The sequence below is a fragment of the Fistularia commersonii genome, chromosome 34, assembly GCF_037954325.1.
Source record: "Fistularia commersonii isolate RoL2024-O1a breed Wild chromosome 34, RoL_Fcom_v1.0, whole genome shotgun sequence".
NCBI lineage: Eukaryota > Metazoa > Chordata > Actinopteri > Syngnathiformes > Fistulariidae > Fistularia > Fistularia commersonii.
This window is the reverse complement of record NC_141317.1, coordinates 6,677,226-6,699,751: the sequence shown is the minus strand read 5'-3', so window position 1 is coordinate 6,699,751 and position 22,526 is coordinate 6,677,226. Positions and strand designations below refer to the sequence as shown.

General features: G+C 41.9%; 2 protein-coding genes across 4 annotated transcripts in view; both read left to right on the top strand.

Annotated features, from left to right (window-relative positions):
* The window catches only part of LOC147214425 (ERC protein 2-like), a 141,963-nt gene extending 139,741 nt beyond the window's left edge, over positions 1-2,222 (top strand). For 2 of the 3 annotated variants that reach the window (XM_086141664.1, XM_086141662.1), the window contains one exon: positions 973-2,222. The gene's annotated coding sequence lies outside the window, so the exon portion shown is untranslated. The remainder of the gene's footprint in view (positions 1-972) is intronic. The other variant, XM_086141665.1, reaches the window with a different exon arrangement.
* A 2,300-nt stretch (positions 2,223-4,522) lies between these two features.
* wnt5a (wingless-type MMTV integration site family, member 5a) lies at positions 4,523-14,731 on the top strand. Its single transcript, XM_086141721.1, has 5 exons — positions 4,523-4,926; positions 7,386-7,534; positions 9,138-9,382; positions 11,990-12,282; positions 12,866-14,731. The coding sequence occupies exons 2-5, from the start codon at positions 7,398-7,400 to the stop codon at positions 13,322-13,324; spliced, it is 1,134 nt and encodes a 377-aa protein (XP_085997847.1). The 5' UTR covers positions 4,523-4,926; positions 7,386-7,397; the 3' UTR covers positions 13,325-14,731.
* Positions 14,732-22,526: the final 7,795 nt, after the last annotated feature.

Here is a 22,526-nt window from a genome sequence, read left to right as displayed (position 1 = left end):
AAGCTTGTTCACACACAGACAGGTACCTTTACATTTATGTGCAAGCAGGCTTAAATGTGCACACACACACAGACACACAAACAAATACACACAATGTTGCATAACAAATGATGGCACTTTAATTGCTGTGACTGTTTATTTACTTCTGCCCATAATGGATGGTCCTCTTCTGGCTGGCAACCAATCAGAGTAAGACAGGAAGAGTGTGACTTGCAGAGTATGCCGCTAGACATTATTTAGATGGATTTTTAGCGTGACCGTTGACAATTTGGGAAACATCTTCACTTCAGACTTTTGTATTTTTCTTCTATCACACATGAGAGGTCACCTTGCACGTTTCCAAAGTTTACCTTTTCATATCTTAGGTCATCAGCATGCAAAGTATAAAGTTCCTTCGGTCTGTCCTCCCTGTGACTGATGATAACGTCTTTAGTGATTGGTGGTTATTTTGGGGCCTGTTTGCTCAGCCAATGAGGCGCCCCCTGTGTGCTAGACATACATCATTGTTTCTTTTTTTTTCCTACAACCTTACCCTGAGGAAAGAAGTGAGTTGTTGCTGACTGCTGTGCGGCCTGAATAACAGACACATTCCAATTCAGTTCCTTTTTCTTTTTTATTAATGAGCACTTGATGTTTGGGTTGCTGCCAGCTGCATTTAGAGCATTCTTAAGGAGGTCTGGAAACTTGCCAGACAGCTAAAGAAACAAAATGGTCAAACTTTAGTAAAGAAAGAGCAAAATGTGAGTAAACCTGAATGTCTTAGTTCTCTCTGTCCATTAACAAGCAGAGTATTTGTATGCTGTTTTAGGAGGAGACTGAGGAAATCAAAAACAACTTAAGATTCTTGGCTAGATGATGAATCTTCATATTACTACGTGGATTTTAACATTTGTTTTTCTTTCATTGTATTGTTGTTTTTCTTGGTGCATGACCCGTCACACTAATGCTTTTTCTTGCTTTTTCTTTCCACAGCTGCTAGGAAAGCCAAGTACCAAAAGACTCCAGAGCTTCGACTCCAAATATACACAGTCAGCCCACCATCACCGTCAGACATGCATATAAGCACATATATATACATTTCAGGACCCACCATTTCAATGTACTTCAGATAAGCTCACTGACAAATGCCACGGCCCCATTGTGGGTGAATGTCAGTCATCATTGTGGAGCTTCAAGGTATTGGCAAGTAGTCGACTGCCTTCAATTCCCCCGCTGTTTTCAATAGACTAGAAGCTGGATTCATTTTACAATACTGCAGTGCTACAGAGTTCTGGCTTCACATCAACCAACAATTGATCCACCACTGTTGACTACTAATGTAGCTTAGCTGAGCCAATGGAACGACCCATAAACCCATGCCAATACTGGGCTGGTTTATGATAGCAGTAAAATGTTTATTCCTGCAACAAAATATGAGACTCTTACAAATATCACAACATGGACCTCAGAATCCACCGAGACCTTCTCAATGTACTGTGCCAAAGGAGATGCATTCATTTGCAGAAACAAATTTTCTGAAATCAGACTGCATCTGGATCATTTCTGATCCAGGACTACACAGTAAAACTGTTCTAATTTGTGTGACTTTCTCCTTCCCAAGTGATGGTATCTTTGGGGTGACTATATGAAAAGCTTTGGGGATCTGCTTCTTCAATAGTCAGGACCTTAACGCAGGAGCGTCTGAACTCAAATCAGTCACCTTACTTGTGAAAGAATCCATACATTTCTCCTTGTGTTCGTTTAGACTGTGCATTTGTTTCATGAACCACTATATAATGTTCTGTTTACTTTTCTACTTCCAAAAACAGTTCTGAGTGCCACTCTTTTTTGAAGTAACAGCTTATTTTATGAATGCGTGATGTATTATTTTATTGTCTGTTTATTGACCCTGTGAGTCTGAGTGGCTTTTCTGTTTATAATGAAGTGACTTGCATTTAAAAGCACTGTGTTATTACTTTTTTCTTTCTCTGTACTGGAGGTTGACCTGAGGGGATGACATCCGTGCAGTATCATTGTATTTTGATTCGACAGTAAAACAGTGTTTCCGTTTGACCCTTACCTTACCGTGTATAGGTTTTGTACTGTGTATACCTGTGCATTTGTGGTACTGTGCTGCTCTCATGATATGACTGTGAAATTTGGGGGCTAAACATTTTTCTCCCCTGACAGTATTTTGCTGTGTGTCAGCTTGTTTCTGTTGTTTGACTTAAAATTGCTTTCACAAGAGCTTCAATGTGTGTGTCTTTTTTTTTTCTTAAAAATAATGTCAATAACACTGACATTGACTCTGGCAAATTGGAGTACAACAATGGGTATTTTCTCAAGTTTAAAGTTTCACCGCCACTAATGGCAACTACAACAATAGTCTCTTTCGCTACCCAAGTAAGAATTCTTCCCAGTTTTCATGGTCTACCAATCGCCCCACCATCCTCCACCCCACTCTCTCGCTCTCTCTCTCTTTCTCTCTCTCATAAACTTAGCCAGATGTTGCCCAGCTTTTTCCTGGGGTAACACGGGGGTGGAGGAGGGAGGGTAGTAATACATTGTGTAGTTTAGTGAGACAATGTGAGGGGGAGGGGGATCAGAAATGTGGCTGTTTGAGCATGTTTTAACTGCACTTGAACACAATGCTGGTCTCTGCATCCGCCATGGGTTTTCAAAGTTACATATGAGTTTAATTGAAGGAACCTAAATTATAAAGGACTTAAAGTAGAAATATCTGAAGCACGGTCTGACAAAGTGATTTGGGCAGATGGGATCAGCTGTGGTTTTATCACATGTAATTTCTTTCATTATTCTCCACTATGTAATCACTGTCCAGTTTTGAATTAATGTCATGCGAGTCATTTTTTTTGTAGTACACTAAAATTACAAGACCAGTTTGACCACTACTACTACTACTACTACTAATATAATAATAATAATAATAATAATGATTCACTGCTGCTTAATGAACACCATGTACACATAAATACTAGTCATGTATGCATGATAAGCATTAGGGACCTAAAACAGGAAGCAGTGTATGACAAATCACTATTCATCACATACCATGTCAGGATACAGGCAAAGACTAGCTATCTGTTTAGAATTATGTTTGGAGTGTCATCCAATTTAAATCAGCTCTCGGATCGCTTGCGCTTGTCTAAAATAAATCTTGTATTTTTCCATATAATTTTCCTCAATTCCAGTCTTTCTTTGGGCTGCTGGATATACAACAAGCTGGCCTGTCCATCGATGTTTAAACATTATTTGAACGTCTACAAATTGCTATGCTATCTCTATCCCAAGTCTCGATAATAATCTTTCTAGCGCGACTGAAAACAACAAGACTTTCACCCTTGAATGCTTTCGGTTTATACAGCCTGAGAAATCTACATTGACACATCTGAAACTAACACTTTGCCCTTTGACTCTCATCATCGGGTTCATTGAGTAACAACGAACTGTAAGGCTATGGATTCTTGCTGCACGTTTTGAGATAATGTACCATAAAATAATAATTACCGTAATGACCGTAATGCTCGCAGGCCTTCAGGTGATGAGAGCAGCCTGTATAAGCACACGATATAGACCTGCTTGTCTTGATTTTACTGAGTGGTAACACGATCTGCGCCAGTGAAAATCCTAACTCGGCTTTGGTATGGATAGGGTAATAGCCCGGGGTGCTTTATAAAGTTTATTTTAGGTAATAGAGACGCTTGTTTTGTTACAGCCTGTTCCGCCCTGCCCTCTCTCGCCTCTCGCTCCGCAAATTCACCTACACTCGAATTCCTCGCTTCTTGAAAGTTGTTGACCGAGAGAGAGAGAAGAAGGAGAAGAGGAGGAAGAAGAGTTGAGGTCGAGACGCGGAGCGCATGCGCCGTCTGAGGGATTTTTACGCGGCGCATCCAGGCTTGATGTACTAGTTTGTGAGAGGAGGCGACCGAGGCAGGTGAGAGAGGGAGAGAGAGAGAGAGAGAGAGAGAGAGGGAGGGGGAAGACTTTTCTTCCCTTCAGCTCGCACACGCTGCAGAAAGACGACAGTCACGGAGTCCCAGCAAAGCCTCTGTCGTTCACACGCCGTGCTCGTTCCTCCCCCTGGCACCGTGCGCACTCGCCAAGCCGCACTGTTTGGAGATAGTCGGCGCGGAAAGATTTTTTTTTTTTGGAGCACACTGTCTGGAGCCGATTAATTCTTGCATCGCTTTTCACCTCGTAAGGCGGATAATTTTCATTTTTTTTTAAAGAAACAAAAACAAAACGTTGTCGGACGGTGAATCCATTTGATTTGGGCGGAACAGTTGTCAAACTGTGATTTGTCACCGCGCATAATGGAAGGTAAAGTGACAAGTCGTTTGTGGCGAGGATCACCGTGTGGATCTTTCCGCAGGTAAAAAACAAAATAAAAACAACAACGCGCAATGACCCGAGCCTCTGAGCGGCTGGAGAATGCCCATGAGTTCATCTTATTTTCGTTCGATACAATTTAAATAAAAAAATCTGACCGGGACAGTGCTACTTTTAGGGGTTAGCGGTACAAGATCCGTTTTCAATTTAAGGTCAATCGACAAAGAGCAGACGCTACGTTTCCTCCCCGTGGTAAAAAGTTTATCCCTGAATTACGTCCAAGATCACGGACTGATCCGTAGAGAAACTGGTCGTTCACCGGCAAAGCCCGAACAGTTCACACCGCCCGCTGCGTCCACCGGTTCGTCCCGGGGAGCGCATTCTGTGAGCACCGCACGCCTGAGGAACCCGCAGCCAAGCACTTTGCAACACAACCGGATAAAAGAAAAGCCAGACTTTATCTTCACCGGAGCGGGAGAGGACATCTTTGATCCACCTGGCCATTACTGGATTATTGATTTGATATTATCTACACAACAACAACAAGAAAATCAAAAAGAAAAGTGGATTAAAACCTCTGGGGGATTCTGATCCTCGGTGAGTAGCATCTGGACTTCATGGTCCTCCGTTTCCACGCGTAGTTTTATCAAAAGAGGCGCAACATGTGCGTTCGGCATTTTCTTGGACTGAATCTTGGTTTTTGGAAGCGGACAAACTGTCTTGACAGGCGTGACACACAATCGGCTGTGCAACGAATTCACATTTCATTAGCAAATAGCTGAATCGTAAAGTAACACTCCAGTGTTTTAAACAGGTACAGTACCATCAAACGATGCTCGCAAGCTCCTGCAGAGCTTTTTGTGCTCCTCATGGTCAAATCGCAGTACCTGGCTCCCTCTCCTGGCTCCCTTCATCACTGGGACGACTGGAGGCACTCAACTGATCGTCCATAGTATTCATTTAAGCCAATAAACGAGGCTGCCATGCAGTTTTGACAAAGATGGGGATTCGGTTCTGTCACAATGAATTAAATCACAGCGCCTGGATAACATCCGTTGTGTGTTTATCCAACAGGCCCGCTCCGTTAATAAACACAGTATGAGCAAATGGATCATTTATCTCAAGCTTCAAGCGACTAGGAGGGTGTGCATATTTAATTCGTAAACAAATTAATATTTTGTTTCGAATTTGTTTAGGCAATATCATTTTACTCATCTTTCAAGGCACGGTATTAAGATGTGGGGGGGGGATGACGAAGGGATTCTGTCAGGAATGAATAGATTAAATAAGCACACAGATTTTTCTGAAAGATGCGATAATCCCAGACTCTTTTCTTACAATTACCAGGAACTATTTTGTTTTATCATATCGATAAAGGCCGAGGTTTACTCCTAATTTTGGATGCGTGTTTTCGACGTAGAGAAAAGAAGCCCTTAAAGTCATCAGTCAAACCTTCTTCGGGGTCGAGTCTCCCAGCTGCGTGCCGACCGAACGTCATCCTTTTTTAAAAACTTTATAACACTATGAATAACGAAAACGATTATAATAACATATAAAATATCGTCATTATTGTTATTTTTAACGGTGGGTAACAAATAAAATAGCGGGTTCTGTTTTTTTTTTTTTTTTTTTTTTTTTTTTTAAAGGTTCTAATTGGCACGCGGGTGAGATTTAATTTGACGCACCTGTGCGGTGGCTCGAGCCGCTCTTACCCGGATGTAGTCCTCACGCGCCGTCTCGGAGTTTATCTCCGACCTTCGCGTCGCTCACAGCCAAAATATTATTTCATTTTACAATTAAATTATTCGTAAATTGCGCTTGTTTCCAGCGTCCCACTCGGGCTCTCTTTCTTCCGCTGCCTGGCGGACGGAACGAACTCCGGTTGGTCCAGTTGTTGTTTTTTTTTTTTCGTTTTTTTTAATGAGTTCAGACCGCCGCCCACTGCGGATTCCCGCTCCGCGCGCCAGAACTACAAGGAATATATCATAAGCTCTGGAGTAGCTGTGTGTGTGTGTGTGTGTGTGTGTGTGTGTGTGTGTGTGTGTGTGTGTGTGTGTGTGTGAGTGTGATGGTGAACTTGGCCTTGTCTTTAGGTAATGAGTCTCCGCGACTCAGTCCTGGAAAATAATGCTGTGTGACAAATTAGAGCTGCTCCCGGTCCCAACCCTCACAAGGGGCCCACGGAGGAGACAGGCACGTACAATTCAATCACGCCGATTTTTCACTTTATTTTTGTTCGTTTCCTAATGAAACCGTGGCACAAAAGGCCGTGATGGACTGTCTCCACTTGTTTTAATTAACCGCGGTCGTCCATAAACTGGGACCTGCAAATCCTTCCCGGGCCTTTCGCGCTGACGTGGCCCCCTCGACTCTACGTAAGATGAATTAAAATTAGAATAAAAAATCAAATATATATATATTCGACTTTTTCATTTTGATTTCCACAGCGTACAACGTAATACAAGTACATTGACATCACTGAAACTGATTCCATTATTCCAAAGTTAGTTGTTTTTTTTTTTTTTGTTTGTTTTTTTTTTTGTCAAGATATACATTATAAATTAAATCCTAATTACTGAATCAAACTAAAATTGTACCCCTCCCCTACATAGTTTTTTTTTTAAATTGCCTAACGCTTGTTTTTAAAATAGGGTATGTTCTCCGATTGACTATTGCATCTATGTTGGTACCTTTTGAACAAAGTGAACTGTCAGGAATGTGTCCAGCTGGGGTTTCATAGTCATTGTCTCCTCTGGTTGCACGTCTATCAGTCTTATGTGATTCACACTCAGACCTGCTGCCAAATGACTGTTCTGCTGTGCAAGGGCTGCGTTGATGGCCTCGGGGCTCACATATACAACCACAGCGCTGTTTGCATGTAAGCGAGGGAGCGTGCAGATGCACAGTCGTACAGCAGAGCAACACTTTCTTTGCGTATTTTGACACCCCACATCTGTCATTTTCTACATTATGAACACCAACAGTGTGACTTCCATATATAAACAAGGTGACAAGCGCACAAACTGACGTGCATGGTGCTCTCTGTCCTCCCCCAGATCAGCGGCATTATGAACCTCGGGCTGGGCTGTGTGTGTCGGCCACTGTGCTGGCCCTTGGGCAGCATTTTGGACTCCAGACACTGCGTCTTTGCCCTCACACTCCTCACACTTCTTATGCAGGTGGTGGTGGAGGCCAACTCATGGTGGTATGTATAATTTTTCTCTCAGAATGTACAGTATTTATGTTTGTGTTAATCTCAACACCGTTGAAGGAACTTTACTTTTTTTTTCTCATAACCACTAACATTTGGAATTCCTAAGCTTGCTGATAGAAATTTCAAGTTGTATTTGTATTTACCGTTTAGTCATTTTTCTGTGATTTAGTCCATTTTACATTTGGAATGCGTGCAAGTAAGCCTGTCGGCTGCAGTTGCACCATGTATATAGTTGCCCACTTGTTTTTCAGGACACTGTTTTTCTTCACTTTTTCTTGTCTCATATTGCCAAACTAAAATTATGAATATTATAAAAATTATAGATCACTGTGGTTCATGAGTATGCATCCAAGTGTGTGCAAACACTGACACCCTTTGTGACTACGTCGGCCTGTGCTTGGAACACACATTCTGTGGAAATTACGAGAAAAGTGTATATTTGTGCATGTTGCTTTTAAACTAGAAGAGTGCTTCTGAATGGGGACAATCTGTGTATATTAGGTACCAAAAAAGAACCACTCAGTGCAAATCTTGGGTCTTTACATCCTGTGTCTTTGTTTATGTCTAATTGTGGAGAAATGTGCCCCATCCAAATGCTAGTGGAAGAACAGCAAACATTTCTGTGAAGCATTTCATCTACTTTACCCGTTGAAAGGAAGGAGTAACATAATATTGTCATGACTAAATCATGAGACAAATGAATACGCTGAACTTGTAGATTCAGCACACAAATATCTTAATCCACAAAGCAAAGATGACTAAAGACGATGATGAGACAGAGGGCTTGTACGTCACTGGACCCTCTGGAGTGTGGTGCACAAATTTTTCACTTTCCTTTTTGAAAGGACAGAGTAGTGTCCCTGAATTGTGTATATGTATGCGAGAGGAGGCTGTTTGCCTTAGGTGTGTGTTCAGGCATATGAACAGTGCGTATGCCACTAATCTTGCCATTGAATGCACTCCTTGCGCGCGCAAGCGCGCACACACGCGCGCGCGCGTGCGTGCGTGCGTGCGCGTGCGCGCGCACGCTCAGTCTGCCTCCTGTTGCTGAATTTCTCTAGTTGATCAGGTTACACTGGGGGCTAATTGTGTCTCTCTTGAGACCCAGGGATGGGCTTCTCTAATTGTGCTGTGGCCCGGAACCAGATGCTCACAGTGGTGTTCTTATCTTTCTGTTTCAACTATATTTCTCTTTACCTCAGAATTTATATTTGTTTTATCAAACAAAGCAGTAATTGATTGGCAATATAATGGTTTTATTTTGCCCTGTTTGACAAAAATACATATATTTAGCCCCAGACCAGCTATTTACCTTGGTATACACATCACCAAAAAAGTTTTTGTGATATTTGTTTTAAAAGTAAAAGTACATGGTGGTGTAGCAAATGCCTTTTAGCTGACAGACATTTCTAAACAGTAATTGTGAGTATTTTTTGAAGAACAATATCATTCATTACCCAAAGTCCTGTTATAATTACGTTCAACTTTTTAGTTCCATTAAAACTTGGACATGTAGAGTTGTCTGCCATCCAGTGGCTTTGCGAAAGGGAGTATGTGAGTGTAATAACTGTATTATCATCCAACCTTCATCCAGGTCTTTGGCCATGAACCCTTTCATTCCCGAGGCCTACATCATTAGTGCCCAGCCTTTGTGCAGCCAGCTGGCAGGCCTGTCGACGGGTCAGAAGAAGCTATGTCAGCTCTACAGGGACCACATGCAGTACATCGGAGAAGGTGCCAAGACTGGCATCAAAGAATGCCAGTACCAATTCAGACATCGGCGCTGGAACTGCAGCACAGTTGACAACTCCTCTGTTTTTGGACGAGTCATGCAAATAGGTATGGACAAAGGATGTAAATAATGGCACCAAACCATGAAGCATATGAACACCCAGGACATTTTTATAGAAAATATGTTCCGAATACTTCCTTACATAGTTGTATTTTCATCACTAATATTTGGATTTTGTGCACTTCACTTTCCACCTTTTTCCTATTCTGGTGCTCTCTGATTCACGGACATATTCTCTCAGATGCGCATGTGTGTAAAATGTATTGGGCTGCTGATTCTAAGCAGCTGTATGGAGCAAATACTTGGTGGGTGAGGGTGCTGGATAAATAACATGTGGCTTTAGACTGCTAAGCCAGCTCCCGACAGGGAGCCAGAGGGAGGCAGAGAATCTGCTTTTCCCTTGATGAATGGGATACAATCTTAACACACACAGGCACACACTTTGTGGAGCATGGGAGTGCAGTGAGTGTATGCACCAATCTATCAAGTTGTCAGCTCTGTGTTTGCGCGTATGTGAGCTGTGCTCAGATCTCATAGACGGTTGCAGAGCTTTACAATCCTCTTTTAGAACTAAATCCCATTCTTGGATCCTGTCATTTAAAATGATTGTTTCAGTTTTCTTTGGATGAATTCCCTCACCTCAGGAACTAATGTTAAGGTCATTGACGTCAAGCATTTATTGATCATAATCTTCCAACAAGATTAGAATAAATCCATAGAATATCCCTGTGGTGAGCAGAGTTGCAGTGGGCAACTAAATGGATCCCATTTAGTAGTTTTGATAACCATTCAGTGCATGTGTGGCTCCTTAAGGTTTGTCTAAGACATATAGAGAGGAATGCATTTTGTTTGAAACCCCTCAGTTTTTCTCATATACCCATATTTGTATGTTACAGAAAGATTTGTTTTTTTTGGCGGTGTTTTCAGATATCTGTCTTAGATTTCTGTGGGTACTCTCATACAATGAATGGAATAAACGGTGAATGGAATTTTGTTCGTGGTGATTACAGCTTTAAAAATAACATGCACTTAATGGCGACTTGTGCTTCCAGAAATAATGTTCCCATTACCCTGGATAATCTACAGAACATACTTTTAGCAGTTAAAAGAAACAATTTCTTTGGTTTAGAGTAGCTACTTTGGAAACTGATCACAAGTACGGCTATATGATTTTGGTGCAAAAATTGTCTAAAATTAAGTATATCATTGGTCTTAAATGTAACTATTGTCAAGCGAACCACCCGACTCTGTATGGATAATGACAAAAGTAGAGGTATGTGCGATGATGTTTCCTTTTCTGTTATTAAGATGATTACATTTACATCATCTAAACCATATCTAATGTACCGCATTAGTGACCCCTCCCCCCTTTCTTTCTTTTTTTTTTTTACTTAAACTTTGTGATTCAGCTGTGCCTGCTGGTGCCTCCACCTCCCTCTCTAGTGATATAGACTCTCCTCAGCCTATTTAATGCCAGGGAAACGTGTTCTGCCTTCCTGCATGTCTTCTGAGATCTGCCAAGGGTGGTGATTTAGAATAAAGTTGCAAGGTTTGAATTGTTTGGTTCCAACACGTCCCTCTGCATGTCCAAGTTTGCAACAGGTTGGGTTGCATAAGGACGGGATGCTTCATTGGGGGAGTTCGTATGTCAACAAGTCTGCTTGTCATCCTAGATCCTATGAGTTAAAATTTGAAATGGACTGACAAATCTTTTTTTTTTTTTCAACATTTATTCCCTGAATGCTTTCCAGGTGGGATTTTCTGAGTTTCCAGTTGTTTTGATTTTTTTTTTTTTCTCTACCCAACCATTTGCTTTCCAGTCATTGCCTTTCCATAACTGCCCTTTTTTATTTCAAGTTTGCTCGTCTCTCCATTTCCATTGACTTCTTTCTCTTTGTTTGTTCTTGGCTTATCTTTTCATCCTTTCTTCCCCATCTATTTCTCCATCCATCTGGTATTGTCATTACAGTGGTCTCTTAAGGTTTGGCCAAGTGGGTATTTGATCAGTGTAATTTTATTTTGCAGCAGCCTCTGTATCCAGAGTCATTGTACAGCCTCATTGTTTGGTCATCCATTTTTCCTTTAGTTATCTAATCTTTGCCTTCTGCTGTAGTCCCTGGATTTGTGCACTGGTCGTGCTCTGGTCCTGTGTTTTCATACAGTGTGAACCCTTTGTCTGTAGAGGAAATATTGGTTGTAGATATTATGCCAGTTCATGGCTCAAGAATCAGCTAGTGACAAAAGAGAAAGAACACTTGTCACCTTCAATTTGGGTGAAATTGCAGCTGTTTGTTAAAGATGATCTTTGTCACTGGAGGGCGCTCACCTCTCTCTGGCTGAAGCCCAACAAAAGCAAACCAGATCCCACTGTTTAACATGTTGGTAACAAGAAGCCTGCAGCACTTGGCTCATGTTCTTTGCAATCTTAAGTGTATGGTGAACGCTGTCAACTGAGATCACATCTTTGGTCTGGTTTCCAGGCTAATCACATCCTATAATGCTACCAGTATACGTAAGGCAAAATGACAGTGACATACATTTAACTTAAAACAAAATATACATGCATAACCTTCACAAATTGGATCAGCGGATTGATATGCCAAAATGATAAAACTGCAATTAAATATTTCTCATTTAATCATGTTTGTCTGCAGGCAGTCGAGAAACGGCGTTCACATATGCCATCAGCGCAGCGGGGGTGGTAAATGCAGTGAGCCGTGCCTGCAAAGAGGGGGAGCTGTCCAGCTGTGGGTGCAGCCGTTCACCTCGCCCCAAAGATCTGCCACGTGATTGGCTTTGGGGTGGCTGCGGAGACAACCTCAACTACGGCTACAGGTTCTCAAAGGAGTTTGTGGATGCTCGTGAAAGGGAAAAGAGCTACCCGAAGGGCACTCAAGACAATGCCCGCCTTTTGATGAATCTTCACAATAACGAGGCTGGGCGAAGGGTAAGACATTGAGAGTTGTATGCACGCACACACTCAGAGACTTGTCAACAAATAAATAGCAAGTAGAGAAACCTAGACCACAGGCCCTGAGTTTGACCCAGCAGTGATCAAATAAAGAAAATTGTTGAAACAATCCAGGTCAATCATAGGAGTGTCCGATGATCATCTGCGTAACAGCTCTGTCTGCTCTCTCCTCCTGGAGCTTTGAACTGTGGTGAGATACGATTATTGGAGACAGCTCTGGGGTTTCCTTTTCCCTTCCAAACATCTTGAAACCACCTCATGAGCAATGTAAAGCCAGATATCTGCTGCCATGCTGTTCTCTTTCAAGTCAGAAAAATGAATGGACAATGTTTTATTCACTTCACTATGGAGAGACACACAGGATCATTGGGTGCTTTACAGTAAAGAGATGGTCCATGAGATCATGTGCAGCATATTTTGCAAATACGTGTGTAGGCAGAACAAATTAGAAATGTATTCTGCATTCGACAAATGTATTGTCGAATGCTGAGTGCATTTTATTTTAAGGTCTGCCCTGTTCAACAACTGTTTAATTTTCCCGTCGCTTTCTTCCTGACAGACGGTTTCAGACCTTGCCCATGTGTCTTGCAAGTGCCACGGGGTCTCGGGGTCGTGCAGCCTTAAGACGTGTTGGTGGCAGTTGGCTGACTTCCGCAAGGTGGGTGACGCACTGAAGGAAAAGTATGACAGTGCCGCAGCCATGAAGGTCAACACGCGTGGGAAGCTAGTGCTGATAAACAACCAGTACAACGCTCCCACAAGCAACGATCTAGTGTACATCGAGCCCAGTCCAGACTACTGCGTGAAGAATCAAAGCACTGGCTCCCTGGGCACAGTGGGTCGGCTTTGCAACAAGACCTCGGAGGGAATGGATGGGTGTGAGCTGATGTGCTGCGGACGAGGCTATGACCAGTTCAAGGCCCAGATTGTGGAGCGCTGCCATTGCAAGTTCCATTGGTGCTGCTTCGTCAAGTGCAAGCGCTGCACAAAAATCGTAGACCAATTTGTTTGCAAGTGAGAAGAGGAAAGTTGCCTGTATGTTTGCTTGCAGACAATGGGCATGCATTGGTTTGTTTTCATGAGGAAAGGAGTTGAACACAGAGAGAATGGAAGAACTATATAAATTATATTTATAGAGTTAAACAATTATGCCATTGCAAAGACTGACTTTTTTTTGTTTCAAAAAGAACCTATGTCTTCAGAAACTGAGACTATCGTGAAATATTTATTTTGAGATTATTTGTTATTTTGGCCCAGTCCTCAACTAGCTGATTTTAATGCCATCAAGGCCATAGAAATGGCCGGAATAACCCCCCTGCCCGCAACCCGTCCCCAATTCCCTTTTTTTAAAGACAGAAAATTAGTTTTGTAGTCAGATTGGCCAAACTTATTGTGAATTTGAACTTCCCCATTAAAGCAGAGTTTGATATATGAGGCATAGTTGAGTGGTTCTGTTTTTTGGAGTATGACTGTGTGAAGAGGAGAATGCCTAAATACTGTTGTGTATGGATATGATTTTATGGGACCAGTCCTAAACCAGCTCTTAAATCCTTACACAAGTCTACTTATCTCCTCTCACTTCATATCAAGATATGAATACTGTTGGTTCGAGTCTTTGGAGTACATTGGGCACCAGTATGAGGTTTGGGGAATGGGTTATTTATTAAGCTGTCCCTGAAGCCTAAGTGTTCCCCAGGTGCTGCAACAAGCCCTCACCATTATGCACTTTTACAACAGAAGCTTAAATCTTTCTGTATCTGTCTGTTCAATTGTTTTACTGCAGTGCATCAGCAAATATATCAAAAATATAGCCTACACTGTTTTCCATATCAATTCAGATTATCCATTTAGCAATATTCAACAATATGTAACATGGTTTTAAATATATATGGGCAATGTTGTGGTTACAGAGGTAAAATAGTCCATTTTCTGTGTATATAGTATTCTATCCAATCAATCAGTAAAGTGTATTTATTTTTGTTAACAAGATTCTCTTTCCAGTAAAACAGGATAGCATCATCTGGATCATAGATCAGAATATAAGTAGGACATCCCGATGTTTTCACATCACTTAACTTTGCTTATCACTAATGTGGCTTTTACTATTGTTAAGGGAAATGCACCTTATTGTTTCGAAACACTTATTTTTTTCACACCCGCGTTCAGCATTCGGTTTCACACATCACAGATGTTCTGATTTTAGATTCACCGTGGATTTCCAGTACTACTCGGTCATCGGCTTACTTTCCCTGTGATGATTCTCAGTAACTATTTCTGCCAATCCAACTATGTATATTTATAAGCTTCTCCTTGAATTTGAGGTTTGTTAAACTAATGTTATAGCTGATATTTTGTTACTTTTTACAAATTGGCTCAATGCTCTACTTTGTTTCAATAAATATCAAATATGAAACCAGCATAGACCTACTCCATGGAATCTTGTCAGTCTTTGTCTCTCCTTTGTCTGTAGTTTTTCACCTTTTTGTGAACCTACCCTTTGGTCGCTGTTGCAGTTTAAGACAGGATGCCTTCATCAAGTAAAAATGTAATTTTAATTTTCATTCAAAAACATAACAGCGTTTCAAGGTTCTTTTTATCCAGTTTCATTACCTCAGTCCGTCCCCTCATTCCCTGGCATTTAGTCACAGAGTCTCAAACCCTCATTAGATGACAGCTGTTTTAGGCGTGTAGCGAACAACGACATGGTGAGTTTTCTTGAGAGCTTTGGAAGATGGCCTGAAGATTGGATGTCTCTCAGGAGCATTGGTTGTGGTTGTATTCTAAGCAGCACTCAACAATCCAGTGACAGTGGGTCAGTAAATGGGGTGATTAATCACTTTGTGTCAGGAGAATAGGAAGAAGGGGATTTTCAATGTGTGGAATGGGACTGGGGGCTGACTGGAAAACGACTGGGTCTTGTCAGAGATGGCTGGATTTTCAAGAGTAGATGCAGAGAAGAGAGAAGATTAGGTAATGAGGGATTACATGAGATGGGAGTATTAAAAAAAAGAAGTGGTTGTGAGAGGAGAGGCCTGAGGGAAAGGAGCGAAAGTGCCTCAAGAAAGCAGAGCCGTACGACTGCCATTACAGTGTAAACGCTCCTGACATTGACTAATATTTACACTAGTAAAATGATACTGACTTTAGGAGAACATCCCATATGTGACCCTGTCAACTGGCCTGGCGTGTATGTCTGCACTCGCATGTGCACCCACAAAAACTCTGTTACATCATGACAAGTGTTTATATGTGATTGGTGTCATGTAGGACAGTAAGCAAAAACTGGAGAGAAAAATGTCAGCGGAGAGACTTAGAGCTTGAAAAGGGAAAAAAAGACAAAGCCAGGAAGATATTTTAACCATCTGTCAACACCAGGGTTTATAAGTCAGTGTAAGCAATTACCCTTAAATTTGGACTTCTCGTGTACACGGTGTTCGGAAATCATTCGTACAAACGGCTCCCAGAATGTGAAAGGGATTGACTAACTGAATTCTTGCAGGACTCTAAAACCATAGCATAAACAGACGTCCAGGTGCGAAGCAGATTCAGCGGGCAGAGGAAACCCGAAACCCACAGGTGCACAGGTATGACTTGCCTTTCTCTTCCTGCCCCTTTTGAACCCCGTACTAGTTTGACAGATGAATATTTATACCCACGTTCTTTACAGAATCACATTGTTTTAGGATGTGGTCCTGGGCTGATGATTTTTTTTTTTTTTTTTGTGGGGGGGGGGGCTGGTTACAGATAATTAAACATTGAGTACACGTAGACCTCAAAGACCTTGATGTCTTCTTTACACTGTTTATACTTTGAAAAGATCCCAAGTGAGCCACTTTTTTGCTTTATTTTACATAAAATGCAAGTGTATACATGTTTTGCTCAAAGGTGAAAATTATAAGAATGAAGAGAACAGGCTAGATTGAACACAAAGGTTCACATGGTCTGTTTAATGGCTTTCTTTGCTTCTCCTGCTGCTTTAAAATTCCTGGGGTGGCTCTGGATGATTATGTGACAAGTTGTGTTTTCCTAAAGGAAAGCAGTTGGTTGATGTCAGGCAATGTCCGTCTGCTGAAGCCAGATCTGCTGACCACAGCTTTGTAGATTCATAAATATTTCTTTTGATTCTCTTCCGGTAGTGGAAAAGATTGAACAAATGTTCCAAAGCAACTGCAACACACCAAGCCACACATATTGATGTAATACATTCACACCACATTTTACCATCTGTGAAACAAAACCTCAGCTTGAACCCTGTTTTTTGATCATTCAAACATGCTTCCAAATAGCAGGATGGATACTTGGGTATTCATGATTGTTTTTACTGCTGCTCATGTTGCCGTATCAGATCATGACTACCTTCTGCACAGTAAACTGTCCCAGCGCAAAACAAATGTATTTGCATAAAAACATAAGCTTTCTATTGATCGGGACTCACTAACAGAATACGTGAGCTGTCAGTTCAACGGCTCTGGCAAAGCTCAACTTTCCTCGCCAAAACTCAGCACAAGTCATTCCAGGGATCTTACAGTAAAACTCTCATGAAGCTTCAATCTGGCCAAAATAAGAGCGCTCCGCAGAGATGCATTTAGAGCTATTTGGGATTGCGGTTGTGTGTTTTAGAGAAAGAGGGCAGGCCGCCACTCTGTGACGTTGCAAACAGTCTGGACTGGATCAGATAGATGGTTTTGTGCCACACAGTTACTGGCTCCCCATTCGCTCACTGCCAGTTCCATCCCAGCGTCCCGTCCCCCCCCAGAAACCACTTGCACCACAAGTGTGTTTCAATAGGGCACTTTTCTGGGTGAAAATAGCAAGGTTATACATAGAGGTCACAGTTTCTCAATATGCATGACTGAGGCTTTTGTAAACACATGAATGTGTGCACGCGTGGGCATATGTGTGTGATTGCAAGCACAGAGATGAAACCACATCGGCCCATTTCCCGTACCCATCCTTACAAATGATATTATTCTGTGTCAAAGATGTTACCTGAGGTACCGCCGATATTCAGAACTGTTGGCGTCTCAAAGAGAAGAACCGAGGCTATTCCTTGAGATAATTGCAACTCCAAAAAATCAATAGCAGCTAAATAGACGTGTGCGTACGTGTTTCACTGAAATAGCGAGGAGCTCATCTTTCACTTTTGCGGTAACGAAATCCGTTACGTTTTAATTTTCTTTAATTTATTGATTGATTTTTTTTTTTTTAAATGATTTTAAAAGGCAAATTGAGCTTTTCACCAAATCAATTGAAAGACCTTTTAAGAAGTCAATTCCTCTCTGTCTTCTAAAGACAGTTGCAGAAATGGCTGTAAACGGTAACATGTATCCACAATTCAGTGAATCAACCCGTCCAGCAACATGTAGTCAGTTAAGTGAAAAAATTACAATTCTGTAGCCCTGCCAAGGCAAAAGACAAATATGAAGCCCTGCAAAACTCAGCCTTTTTATCCTCCATCTTTGTATTGACAAATATTTCAAACTTTTGATCAGCTGCTTCGTAATTTTATAATGAATTGTAAATAAGTGAACAGAAAATACTGTAAATGTAAATCAGTTTACGTTAAACAATCATATAACAAAATCAAGTGTTTGTTTTTTTTTTTTTAACTAGGACTTACTGATTTTCAGCAATTGCTCTAAGAAAAAAATAAAATACTAAAAATAAATTCCATTCACTTTTTACATGCATGTCTGACCACATTCACACTGTAAAGTAACAATTTTAAACAATATCTTCATAAAAATTTCAATAAGAATTTTACATCATAATCCACATTCACTGAAGGCTCGCTGCATTATACTTTCTACTGAACATCTCTACTTTTTAATGTTGTGGCTGGTCTGTACTCATTTGTGGTTTGCCATGGGATGTTCCCTCTAAGTTTCATTTCCCTGGTGGTATTGTCGCGTGTGTGTATGTGTGTGTGTGTGTGTGAGTCTACATGTGTTGGTGTGCGTGTGGAGCTCTGCCCCACAGGGAGCTGAGTGCCAGGTCAGATCCAGTAGCTGAGTGAATCTGTCAGCCTGCTAAGCCTTTCTGGATTACACTAAAGTGGGCCCCTGGGGTTCCCCTGACATCAGTGCAGCTCTGGCCAGTTATGGTTAAATATTGAAGAGCTTCCTTTCTTCCTCATCCTCAGTATTGTACTCTGACTTCACTCTCCAATGATTCACACCTGTAAAGCCTCAAATAGAGCTCGAAATCAGAGAACTTTGAGAAGCTGCACGATGAGTACAACCTGTTGTTTGAATAAGGGTAGCAACTTTTGGTTTGACTCATACAGGTAAGGCTGGTGACGTATCGAGAGGGCGTACATGTTTGGCTTTTTCGCTGCATTGTACAGCGCTGCAGCAAAACAGGGAAGAACACGACAGCAGAGACCTGCACCAAGGTGCATATGGTCTTTGTGGTTCCTGAGAAATCAACGCGAATGTCCAGAGTAAGAAATTTGTTACACCCCATTCGTCTCACTTTGGTTGATATATTTAGGCAGGAGTGCATACCGTGTTTTATATACGAGAGGGTCGATCGGTCTCATTTTTGTAATAAAAATTGTAGCCGGATTCTCGTAATGGCAAGACTCTCTGTCTTATTACCTAAACGTTGTGATTGCTATTCAATATATTTGAATTTTGTTCATCTCCTGTATTTTTAGTCTATATCTAATGTCAAAAATATATGAAATATGAGTTTAAAAAAGCAGTGGTTTTGTGGAATCCTGTTCCAGACAAAGCAGCACACACGCAGCTAGACAGAAACCGACAAAGGGAACATATAGCCCTCTTGGCAGGGGTTTAAGTTCGAACGTACGAAGTGAAACTCCTTATTCAATCATGTATTTCACATTTTAGAACACCATTTGGATCAATCGTCATTATTTGGGAATAGGACGTCCACTGGTAGAGCCGAATATAACCCTTCATCATATTGAGTCAATGTAATGATCAGCGGCAAAGCAGTCAGACACTGACTGATACTTTAATGCTTAAATTAATGAAGCGGATCAGTAAATTGCTGGCCTTGGGGGTTTAAGAGGGATAGTGGTTAGTCCCTTGCCACTGGAGGAAATCAATCACAGGAAAGACACTTCACAGCTACTTCCCCAACCAGTCCACAATAGTAACTTCTATATTAGGAAAGACAGATAAGGACACGCTCAAAAGAAAACAAATCATTAATTCTTTATGTTACGATGACCCGCTGTCTTCACCGCACTCCCCAAAACTGACTGAAACATTGCAAATATTGATCCGGCTCGCTGAAACCCACCTTGCTCATTAGGCGCAATGAAAAGAAATGAGTAAACAGAGTTTATTATTACTCCGAGCGGAGGTACGGCCCGAGAGACAGAGACCCACGGCACGGCCAAGGTTATTATGAAGGATTTCCGATGCGTAAGAAATGAAAATGGAGAGAAATCTCCGGCACACGGCATGAAATTGGATAGGAGAAGACTCATTCACTCATAACAGTAACCATCACAAGATAAATGTATAGCAGTGTGCAGGATCCATATTTTTCCAACTGCTTTGGCTGTCTCTTTGCTGATGACTGACACCTGGGCTGGCTCGCGGCCTCATTAAAAAACACTTGATGATATGGGGTGTTTAAACAGGGGTTTTACACTGAGGTCTTTGTGGTTAATGAATCAACACGGTAAAGATGGAAAATTTGACTGGCTGGACATGCAGGTAATGTCCCGTTAGATCCAATAAACCTAACACCATTTGGAGGTGCATATCCTTACACAGAACTTTGCATTTGCTTGTGGAACATTTGCACTTCCTATTGGCCTTGACTTTTTTTGGGAGGGGGACGGCGCTCAGAGAGGCCATCCCATTCCCACATGTTGCACGTTCATTTGTCTGATTTGGCATGGAGCAGATCTTCTAAAATATCACTCCTGCATATTTAGTACTTCTCCGGCGATGTTTTAAGACCACAGTTACAGGACAACTCAGGATGCGTTTTCTTTTTTTGTTCGAGACGATCGGAATACATTTCTCACGTTTACAAGGAACGACAACGCACGGGCGCCACGATTCTAGCGACGAGTCACAGTTGTTGTCGGATTCGGTCGCCTGTCATTGCGAGAGCGTTCATAGAAGAGCAGCCGTGGCACAGGGGGAGACCAAGATAGCGGTCAGACGTGCTCTGCAAGGTGAATCTTCGGTCCGTTATTTTGTTCGAATTGTTTCCTTTTCTATCAATATCGCGGTCCGACAATAGTTGGCAAAAGAATGTTCAGATTTGAATATCAGATTTTTTTCTCATAGTCTCACACTGACTATATAAGGTATCTGTCAATCGACACGACACTTGTCTTTTTTTTAATTCTTCTATTTCTTGTTTTATTTGCCGCGTTGTAAAAAGAGCGGAGGGGTCGAAACCGCTGGTCTGATGAGAGTTGGCCCCCTTCATTACGGCACAACATAATTCAACAGTTCATTACTATTTTCAGCGAAGCCTTGGATGTAATCAATCTCTCGGGCCTCCGGTTCCATAAAACAGCATCATTCACTCCTCAACATAATCTGACAAATAAGCGCGCAGCATGCGGACCAGTGAGACGGATTATGTATTACTTTGCCATGTTAATTCGATAGAGACTCCAAATGAAACAAGCCCACTTAATCATATTAGTATATCAAATATTTCAGGCGCTAATTCAATGTTATATGAGGAACCATATTCAGAGTTAATTTTACCCTAAGCCTTGTGTCGGAGACGCCCGGGTCCCCTGTGTGTGTTTGTGTGTGAGCGTGTCCACGCCGAATCCATATGGTAGCTTACTGACCTGCCTGTTGTGCTGAGGGGCCACCCTTCTTTGGCCATTTGGTTATCCAGCTCACATCAAAGCTGATGGAAGTTTGGATGGTGGCCCAGCACCATGACAGACTGGCGGGGATCCCAGAACTCAAGCCCCTGGCTCAAGGCCTACAGGCCTGGGGCTGGAGGTTGACAGGGCCCAGCAATGAGGGCCTGATGAATGGGGTCTGGCACTAAGCTGGTGATATGTGTCTGTGTGTCTCTGCATGTGTGTTTATGCGTGAACGTGTGTATATGTTTCTGCGGCGGCGTGTCTCGGTGTTTCTGCGTGTGTGTGCGGTTTTCAGGGCCCCCTCAAGCTTGATCTGAGGTACAGAGGGAACCCATTGAAAGGTTATGATTGGCTACAGTCTCGGGCAGAATGAGACGAACGGCTTTAGTGTTTCCTACACCTTGAAATGTAGGCACATGCATAAATGTGTCCGCACGCATTTTTACGACAGACAAACCGTGCTGCACGACGGCACATGTCTCTGGATGTGAGGTTCTCCTCGGCGTTCATCCTTTGAAAGAGGTGGAAACATTCCTCATTATCGACACGGAGAATAATTATACGCTTTTGAACATAAAGTGCCAGTGTTCCCGAAACTGAAATGATAGAAACCGACTCAAATTCATAAAACAGACAAAGGCCAATTATCTCAATTATGGGGAAAAATAACATACTCTCATGGATTCTTTGGGAGTTTTCCATTCCATACAATATATCAAAAAAGGAGCTCCTTTCACTGCTAATAAAATGAAGAAAAAAACTAATGGTGGGGAAACAATATGATATAGACTATCATATTGGAAGACCCATCTTCCATAATTGGTTTGATGCAGAAACTTTCGCTGACACGATTTTAAAGAGCACCAGGAGAAACCAAAGCAGGTGAGGGCCCTGGTTTTACAGAATCATATGACCACGTATCAATGAAAATCTCCCGCATTTAACAAAGAAACAAACAAAAACACATTAAATTGTGGTATGATAACACATCCCATTTCTCCCCGACAACCGTTTAAATTCCTCACACTAATCCCGGTTTCTCATTCATGAGCGGTTGCAAGCAGCAAGCTAATGATTTCATTCTAGCAGATTAATTACAACTGTTTGTAAAGAAAATCTACCGTTGGGAGAAACCTGCAAGTGTGCGAGACTATTAAGACGTTTGAAAATTTGAAATTAACACTCAGCAGATGGTTGAATTGGATAAGCCCTTCTGACACCGCGACTCAAATGTATAACATGGACAAAATATATGCGGCCCCGCAGCAATGCGGGGAATTATCCGATGCCAATATTTCCCTTTCTGTCTTCCTTCTCCCCACAACCCACTTTTCACTCTACGTGTGCTTTGGGCTTACACAATCTCGTATATCTCCCTTGTCTCTTCTCCCCCTGG